Here is a 20,695-nt window from a genome sequence, read left to right as displayed (position 1 = left end):
CATACAGAGTATGTTTTCTGACCACAATGGAATTAAATTAGAAATCAATAACAGGAGGTCATCTTGAAAATTCCCAAATATCTGGAAACTAGATAACACACTTCTGAATAACCCACAGATCAAAGAAGAAATCAAAAGGGAAATTAGAAAGTATTTTGAATGTAGTGAAAATGCAAACTGCTACCTATCAAAATTTGTGAGAAGCCACTAAAACAATACCAAGGGAGAAATTTATTGTACTAAATGACTATGTTAGAAAAGAAGATCTCAAATCAATGACCTAAGCAATAAGAAAAAGAACAAATTTAAACCCAAGAGAAGCAGAAGAAAGGGAGTAATAAAGATCTGAGCAGAAACCAATACAATAGAAAACAGAAAAACATTAGAGAAAAATCAATGAAACCGAAAACTGGTTCTTGAGAAAAGCAATAAAATTGATAAACCTCTGGCCAGAATGATCAAAGAAAAAGAGACACAAATTACAGATATCAGGAGTAAGAGAGGTGACATCACTACAGATTCCAACTAATTAAGCAAATTCCTTGAAAGACCCTAACTACCAAAGCTCACTCAAGAAGAAACAGGCAACCTGAATTACTCTGTATTTATTAAAGAGACTGAATATGTAGCTACAAGCCTTCTCATAAAGAAAACTCTAGGCCCAGATGGCTGCACTGGTGAGTTCCATCAAACATTTGAGGAGGAAATAGTACCAGCGCTGCATAAACTCTTCCAGAAGGTTGAAGAGGACAGAATCCTGCTCATCTCCTTCTGGGTGAATTACCCAAATCAGAAAAAGACAGTACAAGAAAAGTACTGATTCACATCCCTCACGGACATAGAGGCAAAAATTCTTAAAATTTAAACACATTTTCTCCAAAGATATAGAAAAAGGATACTACATCATGATTGACTGGGGTTTATTCCCAGAATGCAAGGTGGGTATAACATTAACAAAAATTGATCAGTGTAATTTACTATATTAACAAACTAAAAATTAAAAATCATATGATCATCTCAATAGATACAGAAATATTATTTGACAAAGTTTAACATCCATTCCTGATAAAAACTCTCAGAAAACTAGGAAGAGAAGGGAATTTCCTTGACTTCATGAAGGGCATCTATGAAAAGCTTATGGCTAACATTACACCCAGTAGTGAAAGAAGGCAGTTGAGGTGGTTTCAGGAGGCAGTCTCTGGGAGCGCATCACCACGTTCCTTGTACTCTGGTGTTTACCTGGTTCATTGTGGGTCTCATTTGTTCAGATTCCTCCCTACGCCTCCTAAGCAACTCTCAGCATCTCACCTTCCCATCCTGAGTTGTCCTGATTCAGGCTTTTATAGACTTGACCATGATGCCAGCCTCTGTGTTGAGCTTTTAGCTCCTTCAGTCTTCACAATAAGCCTGCAAGGAGGCACAGTTGTTATACTCATTTTGAAGACAGAGAAACAGAGTCTCAGAGAAGTTGTCGCAAGGACACACAGAGGACACACAAAGATACACAAGGATACACAGAGGTAGGTAGCAGAGCTGGGATTCGAACCCTGTTCTGTGTGATTCCAGAGCACAGGCTGTGCAGCCTCCATCTTCATCTCACCTCTGAGGCTGTACGCTTTCTCACAATCACCAACCTTTTCTTGTGTCTCCCTGTGTCTGTCCTTCTAGGTCGGATGGCGATGGCAAGTTCCTCTGGCTCCCGGCTCTCCAGCTGCCTCATCACGCTCATCTTCCTCCAGCTGCCCCTGCGTGTGTCAGGTAGGAATTTCTGAACCTCCTTCCCTGCCTGCCACATCTGATGATGGAGTCCCAAGAATAAAGAGGTCTGGTCAGAGGCCTTATTTCTTCTTGGGTTCTATCTTCCCCCAGTCCTTTCCAATGCCCTTCTCGGGCGCTGTCCTTCCCCAAGACGCCCCCTCCGTCATGCCTTGCCAAGCACTTGCTCTCCTGTCCCTCCTAGACACGTTGTCCCTTTTTTGTCCTCACCGCACAGGGGACGCCAGCAATGTCCACTCAGCCCCGCTAGGGGGCACAGCCGAGCTGCCCTGCCCCGTCTCCCTCTGGGGAGTCACGGCGCTCCCTGCCGTGACGTGGCTGCGGTCCTCGCCCTCGGGGAGCTCCCAGGCTGTTCACGTGTTCCGGGATGGGCAGGACCGGGAGGAAGAAGTGATGCCACAATATAAGGGGAGAACGAAGCTGGTGAGAGACGCCCAAGAGGGAAGTGTCACTCTGGAGATCCGCGACGTTCAGTTGGAGGACCGAGGGCTCTACAGATGTCAAATCCAGGTCGGAAATCTGAGTCGAGAGGGCACCGTGACCTTGCAGGTTGCAGGTTAGTCATTTTTAAATGAGGACTGAAGTGCCCCCAAGATCTGAATCATGGGATGCAGTTACTGTTAGGGATGGATTTGCAAAGGCATTGAGATGAAGCCAGAGACTGTCTCATCCCCTTGGGAGAAGTATGCGGGTCAGAGAGATGGCAAGTGCCCTTAATAGCCATCCCGGCTCACCAGGGGAGGCTGTGGGAGTGAGAAGAGGGATCAGCCTGGGAGACGCCCTTGCGAGGCCCTGCCAGGCATCTCTCCCCTCCAGTTCTAGGCTCCGATCCTTACATCCACGTGAAGGGGTTTGACACTGGATGGATCCAGCTGGTGTGCAGGTCGGTGGGGTGGTTCCCCAAGCCTTGGGCCCAGTGGAGAGACCCTCAAGGCAGAGTGCTTCCATCCCTGTCGGAGGCCTATTCCCTGGATGAAGCTGGGCTCTTCGGAACAGCGGTGTCCAGCAAGGTCACCGACACCACCCTGGGGAATGTGTCCTGCACCATCCGCAACGTGGCCCTTGACCAAGAGAAGACCACAGCCATGGTCATAGCAGGTAAAATCTGGGACAGAAAACAGGCTCGAAGCCCCTGGTGGTGCCAAAGAAAACTCCTACCCTAGTGGAAATTTTATAAAGAGTTTTTGAATTTTTAAAATTCTAAGAATAACACAGGTTTATTGTAGAAAACTTGAAAAAGTACAGAACATTTTATGTTAACATTTGGGGGAAGCCTGGATGAAAGATACGTAGAACTTCTTTGTATTGTTTTTGCAAGGTTTCTATAAGTCTGACATTATTTTAAAATAAAGTTAAAAAGAATTGCAGGACATTTTAAAGAAACCAAAATATGGGCTAGAATCTCATAAATTGGAGAGAACCACTGCTAACATTTTGGGACCTTTCTTTCCAGACTTTCTTGTATGTATGTATGTCTGAGTGTGCATGTGTTATGTGTATGTATTCTTATGCCTGGGCTTTTTTTCCCCACTTACAATATTATGAGCATTTTTTGCCTATGTCCTTAAGTAATTCTCGGCAACACGATATATAAGGGCTGCATAGTATTACATTGTGTGATTATAGCATAATAAAATTAGTCAAAGCCCTATTTCTGGACATCTGGATGGTTTCCAATTTTTCTTCATATTATAACTAAGGGCGCTGTGAACATTTTTGCATGTATTTTGGGAAGTGATTCTGATTATTTTCTTAGAATTAGATTATTTTCTTAGATTGTAGAATTGACAGGTCAAAGGAGTATGAACCTTTTAAAGACCATTGAAACATGGGACCATATGGCACAGAAGGGTGGTGTTAGAGCCAAGAAAGATAGACTGTGCCTGGGGTCCCAGGTGGGGAGGAGTCATGGACCTCTGCTCATTGCTTCCTTCTTGGCTCTCTCTGTCCCCCTCCCTTCTTCTCTTACTCCTGCCCCTGCCACTCACTGAATGCTAAGTGCTTTACAGCTTCATCTCTTTAAATCTCCCAAGAACCCACTGGGAGAGGGAGTATTATCATCCCTGTTTTACAGATGACAAACCACGCTTGGGTTCGTCTCTTGCCTAGGGTCCCACAGTGGTTGAGCGAGGACTCACACCCAGCTTAGGCTCTTCAAGAATTGTCACAGCACCTCTTCTGCTCTTTTTTTCTTGGCCTGCTGCTGTAGCACCATAGAAATGGTTTTGCCACTGCTGATAGGGCTCGGGGCAAAGGGATCATTGACTGCTCACGAGAAGAGTGTAGGTGATGCCTGAGGAAGCATCTCCGGTTCTCCAAAGTCCCTGGATAATTTTTCCATTGAATGATAGGGCAGGACAAGGCTGTGGTTGAGAAGCTAAATTTAACCCATTGTGTTCGGGCAGGACCATTGAAGCCACTTCTGAGAGATGAACATTTCACTTTAAAGTCATCCCTGGTCCTCCAGGGTTTGAGTTATTGAGAGAAGCAAAGAGCCTCACCAGTCTTGGCTGGCGGTCTCTCCCTAGAGGTGATGGAGGCAGCTGGGAGGTGCCTGAGCCATCTGCCGTCTGAGGTGGGGCCCTTGGCGTAGGAGAAGCTTTCAGGAGTCTCCTTGAGCGTGGTCATGGGTGGTTTCTGTTTCAGCCCCGTCTCCAGGGAGCCTCTCTTCCTCAGCGGTGGCTCTTGCTGTGATCCTGCCTGTCCTGGGGCTTCTCATACTGGTGGGCATTTGCCTCATCTGGAAGCAAAGAAGATCAAAAGGTAAGTAAGTGGTAAGGGAGCCGGGGCTGGCAGGAAGTGGGACCCCGGCTTTTTTAGGAAAAGGCCGGGAGGAAATAGATGTAGACGTGACAGTCATCCACAGGCTGGAGAGAAAACTGGGAGAGCCATTCTCTGGGGACTGACACTGCAGAGAGGATCAGGGAAACTGCAGAAGCTCCTGGGCAGAGCCGTGAAATCTGACCTTTTGAGAAAGTAAAAATAACTGATCCTGCCAGTCTTCTACTTAAGAAATCCAGTTCTAGCCATAGGATAAAACCCTCATAAATATAATCACATTTCACAAGATCTCGGGGTTGCAAAGTACCTTGAAAGTCACACAATCTGGCACTCCTTTCCCTGTCTGATGGCTTGAAGACCCTCTAATCCTTTCAAATGGTCACACACCCACAGTGACAAGGAGCAAAGTCCTGCTCAGGCAGCTTGGACCATCTCTGGATAACTGTTAGAAAAAGTCCTTCCTTAAGCTGAGCTGACATCTCTCTCTCTCCCTTCCAGAGAAGCTTCTCTATGAACAGGCGGTGGAGGTGGGTAAGTGTCCAGGGATGGCTGGGGATGTTTCTCTGTTTTGTTCATGTTTGTGCTTCTAGTGCCCGCTACTCTAAATTCTGTACCTGAAGATCCCAACGTCTGTGTCCTTGGTGGTAGCGGACGGGGTTGGGGCTGGTGGTCTATATCTGTTCTTCCCAGTCTTTGCTGACTCCTGCTTGTAATAGCTTGCCTTCCAATACGTTTGGTGATTTTTTCTGTGAACTCCTTGCTTGACCTTATTCTATGGGAGTCATGTAGGTCTAATGTGGGGGAAGCTTTTATTCCTTCCACAAATAATTGATAACCATCTACTAAGTGCCCCGGACTATACTAGATGCTGGGGGCACAGTGGTAAGCAAAAGCAGGCAGTCTTTGCCTTCTTGGAGTTTCCAGTCTAGTCAGGGAGATGTACATGAACTCAATAATTACAAAAATAATGTGTACAAAGGCCATCAAAGGAAGTTCTGAGGGCCGTGAAGACTGTGACCAATAGCAATAAACTAACTTCAGGGAGGGGAGAGGAGTTCCCAGAGGAAGTGGTGTTGACCTGGAGGATGAACCAGCATGGGGGAAGAGGGGAGAGAAACCATCCACAGCAGAAAGAACAGTTTGAGAAAGAAACAGTGCAGAGTGAGCAGAAGGGTGACATGAGGCTGTGGAGTTAGGTGAGGGCCAGGCCACAGGAGGCCTTGTAGACCACAGAGAGGACTTTAGTCTTTGTCCTCAGAGCAGTGGTAAAGCGGTGAATGGGGCTATCCCAATCAGAATTGTGCTTTGAGAAGCTCTCTCTGGCAGCAGAGCTGGGAAGAAGACAGGCTGTGGGGGCAATTTGGCCCACTATTTCTGTCATCCAGGTGAGAGATGATGATGTCTGGATCAGGGAGGTGGAGGTGGAGATAGAGGTGGACAGGTTCAGGAGCAAGTTAAATCAACAGGAATCAGGGACCGTCAAGGTAGTGGCACAGAATTTCATTTTCTTTTACTTTCCTTCCTCTAGAAAATCTTCTCACAGGCCATGCAAAAGAAAAAGGTAATTGTATGTATAGAATAAAGGGTAGGGAACAAATAACAAATAACATTCTTTCTCCTTCTACATAAGTGCCCTCAGTCGACTGCTATATGCACATTATATATACACATCAGTCACACATATATATCCTCCACTAATATTATTGGAATTTACTTTCCAATGTCAAGAGGCTATAGGGTTGGTGGCAGTGGGTGAGGGGACGCCCATGGTCAAAATTCATAGATCTGGATTATCGTGAGCTCCCTTCATCAGCCTTTCCACCAGTCATCTAAAAAGAAGCTCTAGGTACTATTTAAAAATATATTAATGTGGTCACATGGAATGTGTGAAAATCTCAAGGATCCATACAACTTTCGCATGGAGAGAGGCGGTGTGATACAGTGGGAGGGTCACAGGCTCTGGGGCCAGCAACACCTGGCTCAGATCATTGGTCTGCCACTTCCTGGCCTTGGATAGGTCACCTTACTGTTCTGAGCTTTGGTTTCCTCCTCTGTAAAAATGAGGATAATAAGTCCCCTCAACTGATTGTTTTCAGGACTAAAGAGACAACTTAAAAAAATTTCCTATTACAGTGCCCGGAACTCCTTTCCCTTATTGTCATTTCATCTCCACTAATTGAGTGTTTGGTCTGGGCCACTGAGCATAAAAGTTAGACACCCAGGGTACAAAAAAAGCCAAGTCTAACTGGAAAGACTAGTCACTGTCTCAGAAATGGCTCCACATGCAACGGTTTGGGCATCTCCTCTCTTCCTCTCTTCCACCTCCTCCACGTAGGTGAAAGTGTGGGGATGCACACCTCAGGCACACTAGGGCCATTCTGTGCAAGAGCGGAAGGAACAGTGTGGTGTGGTGGAGAAGGCCTCCGACTAGGATTCAGACAGATTTGACCTTGAATCCTGCCTCTTTGGCCACTTACTAACTGGATGACCTGGGAAAATTTCCATGTCCCTCTGAGCTCAGACCACCACTCTGTAAAATGGGAATAACAATTATGTGTATCTCACATTGTTGAGACGATTCAGTGCCTACCTCATTATAAGAACAGGACACAACAAATGGAGGCTACTGGTAGTGGGAATAGTAAAAAATAAACCATAAGCTCCTTCGGGGCCACATCATATCCTTGCAGGACATTTGGTCCTGTCCAAAACATCCATCAGACATTTGGTCCACACCAAAAGGTCCTTGATATCTGGTCACATTTGGTCCCGTGAAAAACGTCCATGGAGACATTGGGTCCATGCCAAAGGTCCTTGATATTTGCAGGACTTTGTGGTCCTGTCCAAAACATCCATCAGACATTGGGTCCACACCAAAAAGTCCTTGATATCTGGTCATATTTAGTCCAAAACGTCCATAGAGACATTGAGTCCATGCCAAAAGAACCAAAAGGTCCTTGATATTTGGTCCTGTCCAAAACAATTTGGCATGAACCAAATATACTCATGGACGTTTTGGATAGGACCAAACGTCAAGAACCTTTTGGCGTGGACCCAATGTCTTATGGGCCAAATGTCTTATGGACCAAATATGTTAGGGATGTTTTAGACAGCACCAAATGTCTGCTAATCCATCATATTCAGCTTCATTGCCCCAATGCCTAGTGCCCAACATATGGGCAACCCTTAGGACAAGGTCTGGCAGTGGACTCAAATTCAATTCTCTGGCAGGGCCAGTGCTAGGGGAAAATGTGGGCCAGATGGCCCCTCCAGGAAAGTCACAAGTACTCCCCTGAAGCATATACTTATGTCCCCAAACCTTCTATAATCTCCGAATCTGTGACTCTCTCCACAAGACTTCAGGGGAGTTACTGTAGAGAATAATAAAGCCATGTCAACAAGTGGTGCTGGGCCTTTAGCTAGTTTTCACTGTAGATAATTACAAACAGTAGGTTATAAAAGGGCAGAGAGGCACACACTCATGTCCACACAGTTACAAATGTACAGAAACACTCATACATACAGCAAAAATGAAACCAGACAGACTAAAAGGAAGGAGGAACCAAAGTCCCAGGCAGTCTGGGTCAATGGAAAGTGGCACCAGCACCATTAGATTCCTGTCTGACCTTTGGGAGATGTGACTGGGTTAGGGGCCGATAGGATCACGGTCATCCTTTCCACCATAGGGAGAATGGAGTGATGAGCCTTTCTGGGCTCCGGGGATAAAGTGGCAGCACCTGCTCACCCATGCCTCTTTCTTTGTTTTTTAGGAAAGCTCCATAAAGCCCTCAGTAAGTTCTGCTCCTCAACCATAGGACCAGCCTCCTTCTGCTGACATCTTTACTTTAGGATGAGTGTCTCAGTTTCACTTCCTGGAGCAGATGAGAGGGGGCAAGTGTACTTTGAGCCATGGGGTTGGGGATTTCGTGGCTCTCAAAGTCCTCTTTTCTCAAACATTCTCTGCTCCTCTTTCCTGCACAACTGTTATCCAGTTTCTAAATGGGAAACGTTTTACCCACAAGAAATGCAGCTGCATAGATGAAGCCATCTGGAAGACTCAGCTCCCAGGCATTTATCCCCTTAGGTGGGATCCAAGGTGGACGGATCCTCATTAAACTTAAGATGTGGAGTAGCGCTTCTCCACCATTTTATGTATGAGAACGTCTCCATAACAAAAAAATACTCAGACATGTGACATATCTGTTTTATTTTACATTGAGAAAATATACCTAAGAAAATCTAACGGAAGTGCAGCGATAGTTTGAAATGAACTTATATTTCACTCTTCTCTCACAACATCTGCATACATTTGTGCTATCATTACCTATATGTGTGAGGTGCAGTATTCATTCAGTCTGCGGGTAAGTTTTGGCTCACACAGAAATTCGCTGACCCTCTGGGGCATCTCTGGGGACCCCTGGCTCACATCTGGGAGCCATGGCTGTTGCAAGCCCCGTCGTGGGCAAGTTTGGGGTGTTGCTAGCGAGGATTTGATGTGGGCGTGTGGTTGGGATGGGACTGTAGCATTAGGGGCATGTGGAAGCCCTCGTTCTGATTTGTCAAATTGTTTTTATTCTTTAGAGAAACTCCGGCAGGAATTGAGTAAGTTTCCCATGTTTTTACAACTTACATACCAACTTATCTCCTGTTGATTCTGTATCTCCAGTGATAGCTCATCCTCCTTGTTTCTTCTTTTATAGAGGTGAAAAGAGCTGCAGCAAATTCAGGTGAGATGCACTTCCCCCATGCTTGGCACAGAAGCGCCCCCCCCCCCCCCCCCCCGCCCCCGCTCCGTTTCTCCATCACTTTAAAAATCCTCTTTTATGTCTTTCAGGCTGGAGAAGGGCCCGCCTGCACTTTGGTAAGCACACCATTCAAATCCATCCATATTTCAGAGCCCATTGTTCTGTTCCTTTGGAATGCAGACTATAATTTAAAAAAATTTTTAAATCAAATCTGTGTGTCTGCTTATCAAATTTTTAAAAAAACCTTTGTTGGTTTTTGAGGGGTCACATTTAGATTTAGAAAGTCTCCCCTCTTTTAGAGCACTGGCAAATATTTGGTTTCATCTTCTTATGGGTTTTCTATGATTTTTGAGATTTTTGTTAAGTCTCTTGGTTGTATGTATTTCTTCTTTGTGACTTGTCTGCTCCTGTCCTATCCTGGCTACTTTTTATATAAAGTATATAAATTCTTGGTCATATTTGTCACACACTATTTTTCTGCATTTTTCATTTCCATTTTAATTTCTTTATAGTATTTTCTTGATGCGTGAGTGTTTTCTTTTTATGTCATCAAATTTATTAATCTTTTCCTGTATAGTCTCTTTCCGTGCTTTCAGGTTAGGGAAGTCCTTCCTATGCCACAATTGGATAAATAGCCAGGGCTCCTGTCCCTTCTACACATCTTTTTCTCTGAAGATCAATTTGCTTGGGGGTTGGTCATTGAGGTTCTGAGGAGGGGATGGGTTGGGCAGATGCCCCAACAACATAGACTACAAAAGTTTTGATAGTTTTTTTCGAAAAGGTTTGCGCATCTCTCTTTCAATTTATTCCTAAACAGTTTGCATTTTTTGCTGCTGTTTCTGTGAGAGCTGTTATTTTCACTGCTTTGGGGGCCTTGTTAATTTTCCAGGCTGCTGCTTCCATCCCCCTGCTGTTCGCTGTCTTCCTTCAGGCAGGTACAATGGAATCCGTGATCGGCCACTTGAGAGAACACCAGGTCGCCTTGGGTGGCGTTCTCTCACAAACCCTTCTCACACTCACAGTCTGGCTTGCTCCCATCACCTCGGCAGATTCCGGATTTCATGGATTTAACTCTCCAAGAAGACCCTGATTTCTGTACTTGGGGAAGGAGGGAGACTCCCTGTGACCCTCATAATCCACAATTTTAAGGAAGAATCCTTCTCTCTATATTAACCTTTTAAAGATTTTATTTTTTTCCTTTTTCTCCCCAAAGCCCTCCGGTACATAGTTGTGTATTCTTCATTGTGGGTTCTTCTAGTTGTGGCATGTGGGACGCTGCCTCAGCGTGGTCTGATGAGCAGTGCCATGTCCGCGCCCAGGATTCGAACTAACAAAACACTGGGCCGCCTGCAGCGGAGCGCGCGAACTTAACCACTCGGCCACGGGGCCAGCCCCTCTATATTAACCTTTTAAAATGACAATTATGAGCAACAATTTTAGCTGACAAAATGAGCATCGCGCACTCAGTGTGAGCGAGGCGCTCTCTCGTGCATTAGCTCATCAGATCTGCACGACAGCTCTACAGTGCAGGTGCTGCCATTATTCCCATTTTACAGATGAAGAAACTAAGGTTTCGAGATGACTAACAAGCCTAAGGTCACATAACTAGCATGTGGTAGAGCTTGGACTCAAACATCCTACCTGGCTGCTGTGTCTAACATCAAAGCTTATGTTTATTATCATCCATTAGCTTCCTGTGGAACATCAAAGACAAAGGCACTATTTCCTAAGGAATAAGGCAGCTTCACACAGATGAAAAGCTTTTCCTCTTTCGCTCAATACCCTATCAGGAGATCTAGGAGACTGAAAGACAGTATTCTTTGGTTCCAGTACATATGGGGGAGGGGGAACCATGAACTAACATAGGCCAATGACCGTGGTTGCAGACCTAGAGATTAGTTTTTCCTCTAAAGCTACCCAAAGATGGCTTAAGACCTAGCGTTCCCAAACCTCACCTCTCTCTGACTCTCTGCAGTGGCGGTGACCCTGGACCCGGACACCGCACATCCCAAACTCATCCTGTCTGAGGACCGGAGATGTGTGAAGCTTGGAGACAGAAGACAGCCTGTGCCTGACAACCCCCAGAGATTTGATTTCGTCGTCAGCGTCCTGGGCTCTGAGCACTTCACGGCTGGCTGTCACTACTGGGAGGTGTACGTGGGAGACAAGACCAAATGGATCCTGGGGGTGTGTAGTGACTCAGTGAGCAGGAAGGGGAAGGTCACCGCCTCGCCTGCCAATGGACACTGGCTCGTGCGACAGAGTCAGGGGAATGAGTACGAAGCCCTCACTTCCCCGCAGACCTACTTCCGCCTGAAAGAGCCCCCGAGGTGTGTGGGGATTTTCCTGGACTACGAGGCAGGAGTCATCTCCTTCTACAATGTGACTGACAAATCCCACATCTTTACTTTCACCCACACTTTCTCTGGCCCCCTTCGCCCTTTCTTTGAACCTTGCCTTCATGATGAAGGCAGGAACATGGCACCTCTAATCATCCTTTCAGAACTCCAGAAATCTGAGGAATCAATTGTGCCCAAGCCAGAAGAAAAAGGCCGTGCCAATGGAGACGTGGCCCTGAAGGTGGACCCTTCCTTACTGCCCCCTCAGACACCAGAGCTTTTGCCCCTCAAGGATATGATCCTGTCCTGGCCCTCTGACCTTAGCCCAGCCCTCCAGGGGCTCAATGTGCCTTCTTTTTAGGGACATGCCCCATTACTCGCTCCCCTGACCGTCCAGCCCAGTGCCCTGGATTTCAGTCTCCTGGCCCAACACGTGATTCTGGAACATCTCATCTTCTTTCCCCAAATCCAGATCCTTTTGTGGTTTCAATTTGTACCAGCTTTCTCCCCGGGCTCAGTTCTAAACACTTCCCTCTTTCTGGGCACTTGAAGTTGTCATTGCCGTGGAAGGAGCATTCTTGAAAGCCGAATGAACGATCAGATTAGGTTTAGGTGGTGATGTTGAAGGTGTGTCCCCGAGATCCAGGGGTTCTCTACTTGAGGGGTATTTAGAAGAACTTCCTCCTGCCTCATCCTGCATTTGAGCTTTTGGTCATGACGTTATGGTGCCCAATCCCTGACTTCTTACTTTTCCCATCAAGAATTGCTTTTCTCCTTTTCTGTCTCTCAGTTCAGGCCTCTAGCCCTCAAAGCCAGTTTTTAAAAAGTAAACATGTTTTGGATGACACACTCTTCCTTCATTCTTCTGGAATATGAGACAGGGGCTCAGGACAGAGGGGTACAAGATGCCATCCTTTTCCATTTCCTTGATGCTGTTTACACCCTAGTTTGGTGACATCCAGAGCTAATGTACGTGCTTTCAAAGCTGATTTATCTATTGATGATACCCAGGTACAGGGACTGTAAACGTGGTCGCTATAATCCTGAAATGCCTCCGGAGCACAATCATGGAGCTGGGAAGCAGTTTCAGAGCAGCCCAGCTGCATGTGGCCTTGAAAAGACGGTGGCGGTGAGTCTTGTGCTGGCCCTTTTGAATCCCGTCCTGGGATTCAGAGAGGCCCAGCTAGAAAGAGTGGCAATTTTTTTCCCACAAGAAATGATATTGAAAGACTTGACTGTTTGTGTAGCAAACAGCCTCTTAGGTCAAAGAGTATTGATTTCAAATAGGAAGTTAGTAGGCCAGGTGTGAAAATAAAATAACGAACCTGATTTTTGGTGTGGATTGCAGAAAGAAGCCACTTTCAAGTCACACACATATGTGATCTGGCCTCTTTGTGGAGGTGTTGGGTATCAGTCTGCAGATGGGTACACGGTTCTACCCAACAGAATATGTATGCAGAGAGAGAGAAAGAGAGAGAGAGAGGGAGGGAGAGAAAGAGAGGTCTTTATTATAAGGAACTGGCTCTTGCAATTATGGAGGCTGGCAAGTCCCAAGATCTGTGGGGTCAGTCAGCAAGCTGGAGACCCAAGGCAGCCAATGGTTTAGTTCCTGGCTGAGACCGAAGGCCCCAAACCCGGGAAAACCTGCATTGTAGGTCCAGTTTGAAGGTTGACACACAGGCTCAAGACACAGGAAGAACCAATATTTCAGTTTGAGTCTGAAGGTAGGCAAAAAGTTGATGGCTCAGTCTGAAGGCTGTCAGGCAGGAAGAATTCTCTTTTTCTAGGAGGAGGGTCAGCTTTTTGGTTCTGTTCAGGCCTTCAACTGATTGGATGAGGCCCACCCATGTAAGGGAGGGGAATCTGCTTTACTCAATCTACTGATTTAAATGTTAATCTCATGCAAAAACACCCTCACAGGAATCACCCAGAATGTTTGACCAGATATGTGGGCACCTCGTAACCCAGTCAAGCTGACATATAAAACTAACCATCACAGTGCCTGAGTGGAATTTTTTGTTTGCTTTTGTACTGTTCTTAAATAAAAGTTTGGTATTCTTTGTTTGGCGTGCTGTTATTTTTATCATGAATGAGAAGTTGTGGGGAAAGGTTTGGGGCTGGTAGTAGAAAAGCACACTATGGGATTGGTTTCCCAAACAGCCTCAAATTCACCCAAGCAAGCTGTAACCACAGTTAAAAATAAAGCCACAGTTTTATTTCTGAGTCTGCCTTCTCAGTATTTTATTTATATCCATTTATAAACTAATAATGTATGTGGGTTATTTATATTTCACTCATCCGTATTCAGTTTCAAACATACTTTCCTGAATAACTCAATCTTAAAACTAACTTTCATTGTTCACACTGGTTGCACCCAAGAGAACTTACCAGCAGGAAAGAGAACTGATATTTGTGGAGGGAGAAGCTTTAGGTGATTAAACTCATTTAATCCTTACAACAGTTCTGCCAGGGATTTCATAAGGGAGGGAAATTGTGCTCGTGGGTGGTAGAACTGGGACTATAAATCTGGTTTATCTAGCTCTGAAGACAATACTCTTTGCTCTTTGCGCTGAAATACCATGCATACACGAGAAGCCTGTAGAATTCTAGCCTATATAGTAGACATTTTTTTTTTATTAATGTTATGATAGATTACAACCTTGTAAGATTTCAGTTGTACATTATTGTTAGTCATGTTGTGGGTACACCTCTTCCCCCTTTGTGCCCTCCCCTCTCCCCCCCTTTTCCCTGGCAACCACCGATCAGATCTCCTTGTCAATATGTTAACTTCCACCGATGAGTGGAGTCATATAGAGTTCGTCTTTCTCTGACTGGCTTATTTTGCTTAACATAATACCCTCGAGGTCCATCCACGTTGCTGCGAATGGGCCAATTTTGTCTTTTTTTTATGGCTGAGTAGTATTCCATTGTGTATATATACCACATCTTCTTTATCCAATCATCAGTTTCTGGGCATGTAGGTTGGTTCCATGTCTTGGCTATTGTAAATAATGCTGCGATGAATATAGGGGTGCCAGGGACTCTTGGGATTTCTGATTTCAGGTTCTTAGGATAGATACCCAGTAATGGGATGGCTGGGTCATAGGGTATTTCTATTTTTAACTTTTTGAGAAATCTCCATACTGTTTTCCATAGTGGCTGTACCAGTTTGCATTCCCACCAGCAGTGTATGAGGGTTCCTTTTTCTCCACAACCTCTCCAACATTTGTCGCTCTTGGTTTTGGATGTTTTTGCCAATCTAACAGGTGTAAGGTGATATCTTAGTGTAGTTTTGATTTGCATTTCCCTGATGATTAGTGATGATGAACATCTTTTCATGTGTCTATTGGCCATATTTATGTCTTCTTTTGAGGAATGTCTGTTCATGTCCTCTGCCCATTTTTTGATCGGGTTGTTTGTTTTTTTGTTGTTAAGTCGTGTGAGTTCTTTGTATATTATGGAGATTAACCCTTTGTCGGATAAGTGGCTTGTAAATATTTTTTCCCAATTAGTGAGCTGTTTTTTTGTTTCAATCCTGTTTTCCCTTGCCTTAAAGAAGCTCTTTAGTCTGATGAAGTCCCATTTGTTTATTCTTTCTATTGTTTCCCTCAACTGAGGAGTTATAGTGTCCCAAAAGATTCTTTTGAAACTGATGTCAAAGAGTGTACTGCCTATAATCTCTTCTAGAAGACTTATTGTTTCAGGCCTAATCTTTAGGTCTTTGATCCATTTTGACTTTATTTTGGTGTGTGGTGAAAAAGAATGGTCAATTTTCAATCTTTTGCATGTGGCTGTCCAGTTTTCCCAGCACCATTTGTTGAAGAGACTTTCTTTTCTCCATTGTAGGCCCTCTGCTCCTTTGTCGAAGATTAGCTGTCCATAGATGTGTGGTTTTATCTCTGGGCTTTCAATTCTGTTCCATTGATCTGTGGACCTGTTTTTGTACCAGTACCATGCTGTTTTGATCACTGTAGCTTTGTAGTATGTTTTGAAATCGGGGATTGTGATTCCACCGGCTTTGTTTTTCTTGCTCAGGATTGCTTTAGCAATTTGTGGTCTTTTGTTGCCCCATATGAATTTTAGGATTCTTTGTTCAATTTCTGTGAAGAATGTTCTTGGGATTCTGATTGGGATAGCATTGAATCTGTAGGTTGCTTTAGGTAGTATGGACATTTTAACTATGTTTATTCTTCCAATCCATGTGCATGGAATGTCTTTCCATCTCTTTATGTCGTCGTCAATTTCTTTCAAGAAAGTCTTGTAGTTTTCATTGTATAGATCCTTCACTTCCTTGGTTAAGTTTATCCCAAGGTATTTTATTCTTTTCATTGCGATTGTGAATGGGATTGAGTTCTTGAGTTCTTTTTCTGTTAGTTCATTGTTAGTGTATAGAAATGCTACTGATTTATGTATGTTGATTTTATACCCTGCTACTTTGCTGTAGTTGTTGATTATTTCTAATAGTTTTTCTATGGATTCTTTGGGGTTTTCTATATATAAGATCATGTTGTCTGCAAACAGCGAGAGTTTTACTTCTTCATTACCTATTTGGATTCCTTTTATTTCTTTTTCCTGCCGAATTGCTCTGGCCAACACCTCCAGTACTATGTTGAATAGGAGTGGTGAAAGTGGGCACCCTTGTCTTGTTCCTGTCCTCACAGGGATGGCTTTCAGTTTTTGTCCATTGAGTATGATGTTGGCTGTGGGTTTGTCATATATGGCCTTTATTATGTTGAGGTACTTTCCTTCTATACCCATTTTATTGAGGGTTTTTATCATAAATGGGTGTTGGATCTTGTCGAATGCTTTCTCTGCATCTATTGAGATGATCATGTGGTTTTTGTTTTTCATTTTGTTGATGTAGTGTATCACGTTGATTGACTTGTGGATGTTGAACCATCCCTGTGTATATAGTAGACATTTTTTTTAAGTAAAAGCTGGAAGAAAAAAAAAAAATCAGAATCCTGGGTATACCTTAGTGGTCTTGCGTCTGGATTGATGAATGACAGTCGGTTCAACTATGTAGGACCCGGAAAAGTCCCCGCACAGGGGCGTTGGGAGACCCAGAGGTGGTTCCTGGGACAGCGAACATTTAGCTTCTCTGACAAGCGGATTGGGTTAGTTATCTTCCAGTTCTACAATCCTTTAAGTTAGGGACCAAGAGTGAGGCGCAGGACTCTAGGCTTCACGGGATGTCTACAGGACCGACAAGGGTCACCAATTCAAAGTAAAGAAATACTCTGAGTTCATGACCCCTTGGAGGTCATGTAGGTTACCGCTACGTATTCTACAACTTCCCAGACCGGTGGTCCTGCATGCTGGGCTTTAACCTCGGAGCGCAGAAGAAAATCCGACCACTGTGGAAAGTACCCGGTCTCCGCGGCTCCGCTGCAAACTTCGCAAATTTCTTCTTTGAGCCTAAGATCTTCCTTGGGACTACAACCCCCAGCAGGCCACGCCCGAGACCAAAGCTTATTGGCGGTTCCCCCTGGGTTTCTTGCGCTGTGGCAGCTAGTCTAGCCAATGGAAAGGAAGAGTCATCCTCAGGAACCAATCCTGGAGAGGTAGGGCGGATCCCTTCTGGGTTCCGGCTCCGGCTCCTCCCCCGGTCCACCGAGGCGGTGCTGTACCTGACCGAGCGGCGGGAGCCAGGTGGGTCCCGGTTGGGCCCGAGCTCGCGGGGGGAGGCGGACACGGTTCGTGGGGAGCTCTGAGCACGGCCCCTTCCCTCTCACCGGGGAGTTGTAGCTGTGGCTGTGCTCCCCGGACACGGTGGGGAGCAAATGGGGCCCTGTGGTCTCTCCGCCCCGACCCTCGTCCCCCACCCCGGGCCTCCGCGGCCAGGCTGCTGGCCCCAGCCCCTACCCTCGGGCCCTTCTCTTGCTGGCCTTTGAGTACCAGCCCCTCTGCCACTGACCATGCCTTTGGGGTCAGCCCCACCTCGTCTCCTACTCCGGCTCCAAGCCTGCCGGCAACTCTTAACCCAGCTCCTGTCTAAGAACGCCGGTACCCTCGGACTCCGCCATCGGCTTCTCCTCGCCCCGCTACAGACAACCCAGCCTCTTGGGCCTCGGTCGCCTGACCCCTCTGATTGCAGCCTTTGCCCTTGTCCCCTGACCATCTCCGCAGACCTTCTGACTCCTTTGGTGCTCTTCTATCTCTGACCCGTTATCCAGCTGCCTTGTACAATTCCCTCTCATTCAACACGTTGCCTCTGGGCGTTTCCCTTCCTCCTCCCCCTAGCCCTTGACTTGACCCGAGAGACTCGAACTTTGGCCATTCAGATCACTTTCCAGCTTGGCCCCTTCCCTCTAACCCAGACCCTTGGCCTTCGGCATCTGTGATCACCAGCCCCATCTTCTTGGCTCTTGCTTCTTAGACCTGGCCCGTTCTCCCCTGCCTCGCTGCCTTCCACGCGTGGTCTTTTCTGTACCTCTGAGCCTCCTGGGAAGACAAGCCCCATGGGCCGCTTTCTCCCCCAAATGTCTGAAATGTGACAGGAAAGTGCCTCTGTACGTTCCCTGCCACTCTCTTCTCAGTAGATAGGGGGCGCCCCATCTCTGCAAGTCCAGACGGTGCTCATCTATCCTGCAAGTCTAGCTCAAATACCAGCTTTTCCATGGAGCTGCTCATCCCTGGTCTCTTCAGGGAGATATGCTTGTGTCGTCTGAACTCCTGTGGCACTGGTTTTATTTCCTTCCTCCCCTCCTTCCTTCCGTCTCTCCTCTTTCTCCCTCCCTCCCTCTTGTCTCCCTCCAATCCTAGTGTCCTGCTCAAAAGCACTGGCTTTGGAGTGATGGGCGCAGGTCCCAGTTCTGCCACTCGCTTGCTGTGTGCCCTGGGGCAAGTTACAATTTCTCTGAGCCTTAGTTTCCTCATCTTTAAAGTAAGTTGTGAAAATGAAATGAGATGATTCATGTATAGTGCTTAGTCCAGGGCCTAGCACTTGGTATGAGCTTAAAAAATGCTAACTCTTATTATTATTGGTTCCTGTATAATGTGCCAGGTGCTATGCAAGGCACTGAGGAGTGGGTACAAAGGTGCTTAAGGCGCCGTCCTTGCGCTCCTGGAACTTAACCTTCTACACTGTATGGCAGTTTCTGGAGTCCACGGCCTGTTTCACTGCACGGTACCATAAACTGTTTGAGTCTAGTAACCCCAATCCTAAATCTTTTTGCTCTTATTTTGACCGAGCATTCAGCCCTGGGTAGAGTCAGAGCTCCGTGAAGTATAGGTTCTCAGAATAGCAGGATTGGAAGTGAGTGGAGGCTGTGTAGCTCATTGCACAGAGAGATACTGGAGCCCTCGGTGGGCTGGGCAGGGGTAGGGCATGAATTAAGACCATATCCATTCACTCACATTCAAAAGACGTTTGAGCAGTGGGCCTTGTGCTGGGGAGAGAGCACCAAAATGAACCAGGCCTTGCTCTCCAGTTTCTTATAAACTACTAGTGGAAACAGACATGTCCACAGATAATTGCAGATCACTGTAAAAGCAAGTCAAAGATTCTGGGGGGACATAAAGGAGGAAGTGGGCAGGAATCAAGAGATTGCTGAGGAACGATGGGTGGGAATAGACACAAGCAAGCATGAAATGGGTTCTGGAGACAGGCCTGGCCTCCATTCATTCAACTCATTCAACAAATATTTATTAAAGATCTTCCCTATATGACTGCCACTACTCCAGGAGTTTGGGTTACATTAGTGACTAAGACCCTCATGGGACTTATGTTTTAGCAGGGGGAGACAGAAAATAAGAAGTAGACATAATGAATTATTAGAATGGTAGGAGGTGAGAAGTGCTGTGGGGCAGGGGGACTGGAAGTGTGGGAGGGGATTGCAATTTTTAAAAGGATGGTCAGAAAACAGTGAGTAAGTATCAAGGAATAAATTGTTTCTGATGTTTACTTGCATGTTTGAAAGTGAAGCAAGCCTACTATTTTTCACGTTGCTTATCTAGATTCTTCAGGAAACACTTTCTAACAGGGGTTGGTCAAGTAGAGCTTGCTTCCTTTTGTTTTAAATCAAGCTTTATTGGAATACGGCCACACTCATTCATATTGTCTGTGGCTGCTTTTACCATACAATAGCAGAGTCCAGCAGCTGCAACAGAGATCCTATGGCCCCAAATATTTACTACATATTTACTATCTGGCCCATTACAGAAAAAGTTTGCCAACCCCCACCCCTTAAAGATTTGAGGCTCTGTCTATATTTCACATTTTCGATTATATACAGTCTTATACCATTTTTTAATCAAAATTGTTTTTTCTTTCCTAACAAGATCACATAAGGGATCTTTTTCATCCTTGTATGCTCCACAGGGCTAGGACATAGTGTCTTCAGCAACTGTAGTAGCAGCTGTCATTTGCTGAATGACTAGTATGTGCCATACGTTACACTGGGCATATTACAGGCATTTTCTCGAACACAAAGTCCTGCCATGTGGGTAGGTATCACAATCTAGTGATGTGGGAGTTGAGGCTCAGAGTGGTTGAATAATTTGCAGAGTTATAAAGATAGTACGTGTCCCACTAGGCTCCAACCCTAAATGTCATCGGTGCCCCTTCCATTACTTTATGTTGCTGTTTTCCAAAAATACTTGTTGACTTGAAGGAATTATCAGTCTTTCATTTCCTGTCATCGATGAGTCTGTGCTTCCCTCCTGCATCCCTTTGTTCATGTCACTCTATACAGTATCTCCACCAGCCCACCCTGCCTTTTGAAATGTCATCATTTCTTCAAGGCCCAGAGGAAACACCACACTCTTCTCTTATCGGAAGTACTTCTTCCCCTCATTCCCTGTTCTTGGCTGAAGGAGCTCAAAAGAGTCTCTGCAGCTTAGCAAGCATTTACTGATGTTTGCATAAGTAGGTCCTGTGCTGGGCACTGTCTCTGTGTGTGTAGCTGTGTGTATGGGGAAGTGTGTGGTTTGTGTATCTGCATCTGTGTGTGTCTTGGTGTGTATGTTGCATGTGAGTGTGTGGCTGTGTGTGAGATTATATGTGGTGTGACAGTATGGCTGTGTGTGTGTTATGGTGTGTGATTGTGTAGC

At 45.6% G+C, this 20,695-nt stretch overlaps 2 protein-coding genes across 5 annotated transcripts in view; both read left to right on the top strand.

Moving 5' to 3' along the window:
• The first annotated feature begins 1,673 nt into the window (after positions 1-1,673).
• Positions 1,674-12,623, top strand: ERMAP (erythroblast membrane associated protein (Scianna blood group)). Its single transcript, XM_046663050.1, has 10 exons — positions 1,674-1,759; positions 1,986-2,332; positions 4,423-4,539; positions 5,056-5,088; positions 6,086-6,118; positions 8,328-8,348; positions 9,139-9,159; positions 9,258-9,284; positions 9,392-9,418; positions 11,278-12,623. Exons 1-10 carry the CDS (start codon positions 1,674-1,676, stop codon positions 12,000-12,002), a joined length of 1,437 nt encoding a protein of 478 aa, XP_046519006.1. The 3' UTR covers positions 12,003-12,623.
• A 4,625-nt stretch (positions 12,624-17,248) lies between these two features.
• The window catches only part of ZNF691 (zinc finger protein 691), a 31,493-nt gene continuing 28,046 nt past the window's right edge, over positions 17,249-20,695 (top strand). For 3 of the 4 annotated variants that reach the window (XM_046660040.1, XM_046660041.1, XM_046660039.1), the window contains exon 1: positions 17,249-17,293. The gene's annotated coding sequence lies outside the window, so the exon portion shown is untranslated. The remainder of the gene's footprint in view (positions 17,294-20,695) is intronic. The other variant, XR_006888424.1, reaches the window with a different exon arrangement.

This window comes from Equus quagga, chromosome 5, assembly GCF_021613505.1.
Source record: "Equus quagga isolate Etosha38 chromosome 5, UCLA_HA_Equagga_1.0, whole genome shotgun sequence".
Classification (NCBI taxonomy): domain Eukaryota; kingdom Metazoa; phylum Chordata; class Mammalia; order Perissodactyla; family Equidae; genus Equus; species Equus quagga.
This window is presented reverse-complemented; position numbering and strand designations above follow the sequence as displayed.